The 9880-nt window shown below is 37.8% G+C and overlaps 1 protein-coding gene across 7 annotated transcripts in view; it reads right to left on the bottom strand.

Moving 5' to 3' along the window:
• Nucleotides 1-1472: 1472 nt before the first annotated feature.
• Nucleotides 1473-9880, bottom strand: part of OSBPL3 (oxysterol binding protein like 3) — a 90011-nt gene continuing 81603 nt past the window's right edge. For all 7 annotated transcript variants that reach the window (XM_082047001.1, XM_082046999.1, XM_082047004.1 and 4 more), the window contains 6 exons: nucleotides 9497-9575; nucleotides 7239-7383; nucleotides 5794-5938; nucleotides 4790-4916; nucleotides 4098-4220; nucleotides 1473-2586 (listed from right to left, as the gene is read on the bottom strand). In XM_082047001.1, the coding sequence (XP_081903127.1) occupies nucleotides 2490-2586; nucleotides 4098-4220; nucleotides 4790-4916; nucleotides 5794-5938; nucleotides 7239-7383; nucleotides 9497-9575 (716 nt within the window). In that variant the 3' untranslated portion in view covers nucleotides 1473-2489. The remainder of the gene's footprint in view (nucleotides 2587-4097; nucleotides 4221-4789; nucleotides 4917-5793; nucleotides 5939-7238; nucleotides 7384-9496; nucleotides 9576-9880) is intronic.

The raw sequence follows: 9880 nt of genomic DNA, 5'->3' as shown, positions 1-9880 counted from the left end.
GATTGTAAAATAGAAGGCAACACTGCCAGTTTTAGTTCTCAAAAATCATGACTCATGCACCCCAAATGAGATTCATTTCATTAAATATCTGCTGATTTTAATGCATTACAGTTTTTTAACTTCGACTTTTGGTCTCCATCCTTTAAATTTCAGACGCTATCAACTATTAGGTCATATGACAAAGTATGGGGAAAATCCTCTCCATATGTAGAAAATACAAACCCAGCAATCAGACAGACAGTAAACACAGTAGCTGCCAAATATGATGTTAAGCAAGTTTAATGCATCCTCCACAAATTTTCCTCCCTTTCTGGAAAGCTTTTTTTTCTTTTTAATTATTTCCCCTGCCCTCTTTTGTTGTTAAATGAATGTTATTTTTAGTACAAATGATAATTACCAACAACAAAGATAAGTACAAATATCAACTCATTTCTGTGCCAAGTTTTGCCAGTTAATACAAGAATAAAACACAGGATGGGAACAAGCCATGAAAGATCCTCACTTTCCTTGAAAAGTCAAACAGCTCCCAAAGGTTGAGATTTCCTTTGGAACCAAAGCCCAGATTTTGTCTTCATGTTGACGTGAACCTTGTCTTATTGTAAGCTGCTGGCATGGTAGTCAAGTCTTTAAAAGACACATTTAAAAGAAAGAATTATGCTAACTTCTTTGGTTATAAATTACGGAAATGATACTGAGTTCCTGGGCAAAGTGAAAAATGGCGAAAACAGCATCTGTCTGCCTCCACAACAATGGGGCTTCAACGTAACAAAAAGCAAAATTCACATACACATCTATTCTGACAGATTTGGTTTAAAATGGAAGCATTCAGAGTTATTTCCTTCATGTTACATATAATACATGGATCTGGTTTTAATAGGTTTTGTTTAGAACAACACAGCACACAGTAAAGTGCAAGCTTTTCTAAGCTACTAGTCCCTCTAGGAGTCTCTCTTACCCGTGCCTGTCCAACTGTTCCAGTCATAAGCCAGTTAAACATCCCAACAACATTTGGGTTTATTTTGTGCCATTAAAGTGGCATGTAAGAAAGAAAAAAAAAAGGGGGGGGGTGGAGTGTGGTGGTGACATATAGATCTGTAACTTGGAAACCATATTGTTGCCAGTGTCACAGACACATGGAACAGACTTGAAGAATCCTGGGTCAGGCTTGAGTTGCAGCTAGGTAAGAATGCAAATTATTCTGTTAATGATTATGACATTATGATTTGAAGGAAAAAAAAATACTGCACACATCTATAATCTTCATTCAAAAGTGCTACATTTGTTTTCTGCTAAATTTCTGACCTATGGTTTAGTAGTTTCACAAATCTAGACATATGTATAAAATTACAGGAAAGAGATGCAATTGATTTAGTGCAAGACATTTGAATATTTATCTGAACATAACAAACCAACAGAGGAAGATCAAAGACTCCATACATTTCTCCATAAGGCAGATGGTCATTTTTTAAATATAAGATCTTAAATATGCTGTTTATTTCTTAAGAGGTAGAAAATATCAAAATACTAAGAAAAAATTTCTAGCTTAAAACAATCAGTTTGCTTACTTTTTAAAAAGTCTTACTGTTGCAATTTTTAGGTTAATAAAGACAAATGAAGCTGTGGAAGCACAGGATTTCGTGCTCTGTATAGGTTTTACTTACTGGGAAAAGAGAGAATGTCTTCATCTAGTCAGTGCTCAAGCAGTATATACAAAGGATCTCCTCCCTCCTCTTGCCCTGTTGGGGGCTATAAATCTGAAGATTCCCAGCAGAAAATTTTGGCGATTCCTGAATTTCTAGCACTACATTTAACTGGGTACAATTTATGTATAAGGCAGTAGAACCACTGATGTGAGCTCAGAACTACCTCTTCCATAATGCTAAAAAGAAAGCTAACAGAAACAAAAGCTTATTTAAATCTTTTCTACAGGCAGCAAAAGATCATACTCAGATTCCAGCACCAGCGGATAAATCTGTTTTAGCAATTTATACCAGCCCAGAGTCAGCTGAACTACTCGTTGAACTGTGGAAGCCTACTTACAGTTTGAGTTACTAAGGCTTGCACTCTGATTTCTCAGCACAGCTTAGGAGATGCTGATGCTACTGTCTCCAATGCAATTCAGTAAGGCATATGTTAACTCAGAACTGACATTATTACACATTGGAAAAGTAGTGTAAAAGCTCCTCTTTTCCTTCTCGCTGATAACATTCAGTCCTATTTATTAAATATTTTATAAAAAGAAGTCAGCGTATTTATACATTCAAACAATCACGGCAATAGTCAGAATAAAGAAAAGAATTATCAGATTCTAAATTAAGCACAATTCTGGAGATATGCACACTTGCACACATACACACGCCCCACACATATATGCGTGTATATATATATATATATATATATAGGTTTATATATATAGATACATTTTACATATACTTCTTTTAAATCAGATCTGAGAATACAGCACAGAATATCTTCATGTAGTTCCTCTTTCACCAGAGGACAGGATTGTCCAGTTTGGAAAAACCAGGTTCTTTTCTAAGGTCCATGTAGGTTCCATTGCTCACCCAGGAGTCATCACTGGCTTTCCTATCAAAGATAAAACAAATGCCTTAAATGTAAAGCTTATAATCGCCGTACACGTGCTGTGTAATGCCATGTGGCGCTGCGCACAGGTACCCAATCCAGCCCATGAACCAGGTGCAGTGCAACTCAGTTCACCTTTCAAACAAAGAGACAGATCTTGGAGAGTGGAACTGATGTGTCTGCACTGGGCCTCAGAGACCCAGCTCTGTAGCCTCGGGTTCAGCTGAGATCAACACACTTATTCCACTGTCACATGCCAGGGCTTAGCACTTAAAACTACAGTCCAGGTTTATTTCACAGTCTCAAAGGCAGCTTTGAGTGGGAAGTGGAAACTTTTTACCCCTCCAAACATGGCTCACCACAGTTATTACAGAAAGAGAGCCTATAGCTCTCAGTCAAGAGGCAAGATTCATTGCACTTAGTACCGTACCCTGAAGGAATCAGTCTGCTTTTAATCTAGTGTGCAACATTTTTGGCACAACATCTAATTACTATTTTAAGTAAATCCAGGCCTGTGATTTGTTGAAGAGAGAAATCACTATTGAAAAGCCAAATGCATAATTCATATCTACTCTGACACTGTGTAACACTTTGCTACATAGTAATTGAATTCTTTATTCTGGTATTTAAATCTACAGCACAAATCTCAGTTTTCAAATCCTCACTGTGAGGACTCAAATTCTCATCCTTATTCAATATTCTCATTGTGAATCTGTAATTAAGAAGTGTTAGACTTTGCCTCTATCCTATTGGAAGCAACATTTGCTTCTCCGTAGTAGGTGTGATTGACATGTGATGAGTTAGCTCACCATCTCATTAAACATGTAGTGATCTGTGCCACTCCCTTTTTGCACCTATTTGCACTTATTTTGACTGTTTCTGTGTTCCTCAGAAGTACAGTACCTATCTATCCAGCAAAAAATTAGGATCCCAGATTTGTTAATTGTGATACATACAACATTCAACTGGGCTCCACCTCTTTCATTGCAGGAGAACAGAGAAGCTGGAGGGCAAAAGGCCAAGTCCTCACCAGCATTCAGTTTTGTTTTTCAATGGCTGAAGTCTCCTGTTAATTGATTTACAACAAGAAGAAATAAAGTGCCCTCTGAATGATAATTCTCTCTCCATTAAATAGGGGAAATGTTCAAAAACAGCCCTGAAAATGAAAGGCTCCAACTCTGCACACTTTAGCAATTAAGCTAAATCCAGCTACTTCACCTTGCTTGAAAGAATCAAAATGCTACATTCACTCAGGCAAATTCAAACATAGGATAAATACCAATCACCATCAAGGCAAGAAAAATCAGAAAGAAATTCAGGGATGCACTAATGAAAAAGCAATATATAATCCTGAGTTTTAACTAAGTCTGGAGTGTTCTACGTTGCCAAAGTACAAAAATCAAGAATATAGAAGAAATCTGGAAAAAAATGGAGCCCACTCTATGGCAGTTTAGAAGCAGATCTATAATAAGAATTTCAATAGAGGATAGCATATGCTAATTATTATATAGTACCTGAAAAATCTAGGCTGATGCTCCAGATTGTTTTCTTCCAGCACCTTCCGTCGTTCTCTCTGTAGCTGCTCGATTCTCTGCTTTTGCATTTCAGCTCCCTCAATATTCCCTTCTTCTAGAAACCTGTAGCACCAGCAGTAGTAAGAGACAAAATTGATCCTCCTGTCCCCCATCTTTCCCAGGTCCTCTAGAGCTCCAGAATTTAATCTTTACAGCAGGCAGTTCACAGTGTTTGAAAGGTAAACAGCTACATCTGTAGACAACTGCACTATCCAAAAGCACTTAAAGAAAAGTAACTGATAATAAGCTCAGAGTCATCGTTATATTATATTCTTTTAGTTGGAAGTTGGCAACAGTAGAAATTCCACTGCAGAAATAAATTTATAGTGTCTCAGTTTTTGGCTGTTCAAACACAGTACGCTCAACATCCAGTACCTGAAGTACTGAAGTTTTAACATCTTTGGAAAGGCAGTTCTAGAAGCATCCATAAGTCAATTTTAAGAAACACCGGTCCATTATGACGAGACCATCTCTTGATAAGTGATTGAAATGTCTGTTTCAGATGCACGTTAATGTAGAAATAGAAACATACTGCAGGTATCTACACAAAATAGCCTAAGCTTAGGGCAAAGTGACCATACAGAAGATTAAGAGCTATTTGAGGAAGACATTCAAGAGTTAATACTTCTTACCTCTGGTCTGGCCTAAAACGTGTATCAGTGGATGGGAGTAATGACCTAGTTTGCGGGTCCAGCTCATTTAACTCCAGTGCAAATTGTGTAAATCCGTACCACTGTTCATAACCTTTAGGCATTGGATCTACAGAAGAAAAGAGTACACTCAGAATTCCAATTAAATGTTCTTATCTTTAGAAGGAAAATTCCAAGCTCCCTACAGTCATTTGTTCGTATCTGAACCATGGTCTCAGTTCTGGGGGAATGAGAGGTTTTTAATAGTGTGACAAAAGAGAACATTCCCCTTGATAATTGCACTGCAGCAAAACAGATCTCTGTTCTCTCAGCTGGATCAGAGCACAACTGTGATGAAGGCCATGCTATTATCATAGTGCTTTTTCAAACTACAGTAGACTAGAACTCACAAGTTTGGGAGAAGTTGATATAGCTGTCATTACAGAACTGAGTTTTGTGGGCTGTTCTCCAATGTATAATACATAAAATACACCACACTTCTCCACACAAAAAGTGGGGGCTTTGGTTTGTTCTTCCTTTTAGAGTCCTCAATATCCACTTCATGCCCAAACTTGAAAATGAGGGAGAATGGAGAAAATGAAAGAAGCCATGAGATTAAGTTCTCCATAAGGTTCAGCTTGGATGTTAGGAAAAAGCCTTCATGGAAACGGTTGTCAGGCAGTGGAACAGGCTGCCCAGGGAAGTGGTTGAGTCACCATCCCTGGAGGTGTTTAAAAGGTGTTTAGATGAGGTTCTTAGGCACATGGTTTAGTGCTAGAGTTAGGTTATGGTTGCACTCAATATCTTGAGGGTCTCTTCCAACTGAAATGATTTGATGATATTATTTAAATTAAATAATGTATTCTTCTAGTCTAAATTGTAACAACAAGAATCTAGTATTTCACATAGAAGTAACAAGAAGTTGGGTCCTAATAAAGAGATGAAAATAATAAGCTTATTCTGAAACACATTATACGTTCTGCCCGTTAGCCATTCTGATCACTAACTTGCTCTCCATATGCAGTTTGAAGATGAAGTTGTCCCACAGTATAAGCTTTCATGCCACTTCCCAAAGAGTCGATGCACAACTTTCCCGGCTTTATCCATGACGCTGCCTTCAATCTCATGTGCATTTGGATTCCAATACTTTGCCTAGAATTAGAAGGAACAAGGGGAACAACGTGCATTAGAGATCAAGTGTGACTTTGCTGTGTCAGTAGCACCATGCTGTAGAGTGGTTTTCTGAAATGAAAGCCATTCATTTAGCTGCACATTACAATATCATATGCAAACAACTGGTGCCAGTACTGTTAATCAGCTTATTAAAACACTAATGTTAAGAATCATATTTCTTTTGTTTGCCTTTTTTAGGGGCAGTACTAGGTGAAGCACAGCTGACCTTGAATTTTGCTCAGTGACAGATTACACTGAGTCCTAAGTTATCTGCATCTTTCCCAAATTTGCAGAAAAGGAAGAAAAAGAACTGATACAGTAATCGCCAGTTCAGACAATTCACAATATCAAAAGTGTAAGATTTGCAGGCTCTTAGTCTTTAAAATTTGAACTCTAAACATCCACTGCAACTCTGTAAATACATTACTTTCAAATAAGTATTTGAATAAAAAAATATCATCCTAATTTTTCTTAGAAAGCACAAAGTATTCAGGAAAACAAATCAGAAAAGGAAACTGTCTTTCTGCTGCTGAGCATGCCATGCTGCATAAGTATGCTGAAGTACTTGGCTTGTATCTGTATAGTCTGTTTCTATGCAAAGCACAGCGTTTCTCCAGCAATCAGATGATACAGAAAATGCAGGAGAAGGCAAGTCTCCTAGCATGCTTTGCAAAACTATTTCTCAGGTTAGAAATTTTGGCATCATTTTAGGTTTTCATTGATTTTCCTTTTCCAGGAAGAAGTCAACTGTTGCCAAAACCTAATTTTAATTTCAGTCATAAGGGGATTTCCTGAGGAATTCATATCTTGATGCCTTGTACCAAAGGAAAAGCTATGAGTAACACCACAACCTCTCCCAGAAGCTCCTCCAAATACCTGCAAAGGGCTAGAACAGAGCGTTGGGTGAAGCACCCCACGTAAGCACTGGTTCTACAGTTGCAGAATGAAGGCATGTGGTAAACCACTGTTAGACACCTTGTGTGTACCTCTCATAAAACACAGAAGAGGTTTTTCATCATATTTCTTCCCTTCCTTTCCCCATGCTTGTCTGTGTCTCAAATGGAATCACCTGAGAAAGCTGTTGCTTCTGTTTGTTGTCTGGCTCTGCCTAGTGAGCAGCAGTTCCTTCAGAGTTAAGTTTCTCAAAAAGTCACAGGTAATTACAGAACTATAGGCAGACAAAGCTTGTCTTACTGAGCTTGTGCTGAGAGCATCCACCCGCTGCTGTGTCTGTTAGAGCAGGCACTGCCAGCGTTGCTGTGCTCGCTGCTGCAGTTACCTTTATGAAAGTCAGTTTGCAGTGGCAAGTGTCATCGTTAAGATTTTTGATGATGATCTCTCCATAGTGTTCAATCCATCTTTGCCCACTTAAGATGTTATGGATGCAAGATGTCACCTTGTTCCATGCAAAATGGTCTTTAAAACTGTAAGAAAAATACACACAGGGAAAATCTCATACAGTGTTCAAACAAACTCATAAATTTGTGGAAAAAAAAATGCAGAGAACTTGATTAGAAAAACCCAAAAAAACAATTTTTTTTCTGGAATGCCTCATCTTCATGTCCCACACCTTCTCAAAAACAAACCCTGTGACAACAATCCTGTCTCCGAGAAAATGCTTTTCACTTTCGCTATAAACTTTGCTCTTGAATTCAGTTTTCTCTCAATTTACTTGCCCCTCTTTACCAGTTTTAAGTTTCCAAAAGTAATAATTCTAATATCTTCTACAGGCTGGAATGCCTATTTCACAGCTTGTAGCACAGTGACAACTGAAAAACACAAGGACATCGGCCACTGGAGTCGTCAGAAGACTCTTTAGTGACTAGAATGAGCTTGGCTCAAGCCCTGAAGACTGAGCCTATGTGCATGCTTCAGGCAAGAGCGGAAGTTTTCACCAGGTAGTTCAAGACACAGTTGCACGCTGGAAGACAGCAGACAGGGAGAGATGAACAAATACCAATAGATAATACAACATTTTACCTTTTATTGAAAGAGTAGATGTTCTTATAAAACAGTTTTATAAATCCTCAAGAAAAGGAGAGTCTTGTGAAGACATCTATTCTTCAATTTGTTCTGGATATCAATAGCTACCGTGCTACTGAAAAGGTAAAGGGTAAGCTTACAAAGCACCAGTTTCCCCACAGCAACTGCCTCACACACAGGTCCTGTGAGAATATTAGAATCTTTCCTTACCTCTCCTTTACCACTTGCTTCCACTTGCTGCTTTGTAAGAGCATGCACAAGGACAGTTTTTACAGACTAGCAGATATGCAGCCAATTTACCCTGCAATAACTTGTTTTCTTGCCCCTACTTTCAGGTCACATGCTCTTTTATGCATGCTAAAAATACTGTATTTGCTCCAAGAATAACCTCAATACTAATGCTTCATTTTTGCCTATAGCCTCAGTACCTTTTTTGTACCCAATTCTTTATCAGATACACAGGGATACAAACCAGCATGTGGAGAACACATATGAATCAGATTATTTTCCAGGTCATCAGCCAACCAGGGGCCCTAATCCATTAGTTACCTTGTCTCTGAACCCTCACATCCTAAAGCCCTTTCACTCCACTGCTCAGGCCAGCTACTATGAACACAACATGTTTTATACCTTACCTTTTGGATACTATCTTTCTATATCACAATTTTACCCATGTAAGAAAAAAGCATGCTTAGTCTGACAAGTGTTAGGTTCTTGGGTCATTTTTCTTTTTTCAGATGGCAGAGTAATTAATTTTGTAGACTCTCTTTGGAAAACAGATTTAATTAGAACGCTGCTTAACCTTTAGACCTCTGGTTCTGCAAACATGATGGATACATGCCAAATTTTAAGAGATTTTAACTGCTGATCTATAATGGGCACTCTGACAAGCTAGCATAGGAACACTGCAGATTTTTATTTAAAAAAAAATATTAAACCTTAGTCAACACTGAACTACAATATCTGCTTACTTCCTTGGATAATAAACACCAGATATGCAACTGTTTTTTTTTTTATCACTTACCATAATTATTTATGCAGTGATGATGGTTATCAGCCTCACCTAAAGACCAGGACCCCATGGTGTTAAGGTCCATACAAATATAGGTACAGAAGACGAAAAGAACACCCCCTCCCCCAAGTCCATGTTTCAAACAAAAGAATTCATAGCTTCCTCTACCATGCAGTTTTTCCCTGTGAGTTTATAATGCATGAAGTTTGAAATTCAACTGAAGTTTGAAATTCAACTGAAGCATGAAAACACCAACTTTGCTTTTTTCAATATACACAGGAGTGACTTTTTTTTTTAATTTCATCTTTCATTTTTTATAACCTTTATAAGAGTTAGTGCTTCTGTTTTATGCTTCTGGTTTGGGTTTGGTGGGGTTTTTTCTCCCCCACCACCTTTTTTTTTTTTTAACTAAACCATAATCACCAATTTTTCCACAGGTTTAATACAGCACAGCTTGTTCTTATCCACATAAACGTGGCTCCTGTGTGTGAAGGCATGTCTGTGCCTGTGTGTGAACAGCAATGCACAACTGCAGCACTTACGCTGGAAGAGTTACATGTGTTGTACCAACTGGAACAATTTCCATGGACTTTCCCCAGAATTTGTTTTTCCATCTCACATCTGAAACAGGAAGAGGAAAAAAAAAAAACCAAAGAGAGACAGGTTTAGTCATAGGCATGGGTGAACCAATCTATTTTTGGGTTCTATTTTATTCTCAAGAAATGCAAAATAATGAATTGCAACACACTAAAAGTGTTCAAAGAATGCTGTGGACCTTCAAACATGGTTTTGTTCTTTTTTCCTTATTTTTCCCCCCATTACATTATTGATTATTTAAATAGCAAAGCAAAAGAGGTTTAAAAGTCCTCTCTCGAAACCTTTTCCAAAAGAGATGAATTTGAGTAAGCTATAGACAGTGTATATTT

This window comes from Streptopelia decaocto (assembly GCF_964273445.1).
Source record: "Streptopelia decaocto genome assembly, chromosome: 2".
Lineage (NCBI taxonomy): Eukaryota > Metazoa > Chordata > Aves > Columbiformes > Columbidae > Streptopelia > Streptopelia decaocto.
The sequence above is the reverse complement of the archived record's forward strand: the minus strand, read 5'-3'. Positions and strand labels throughout refer to the sequence as shown.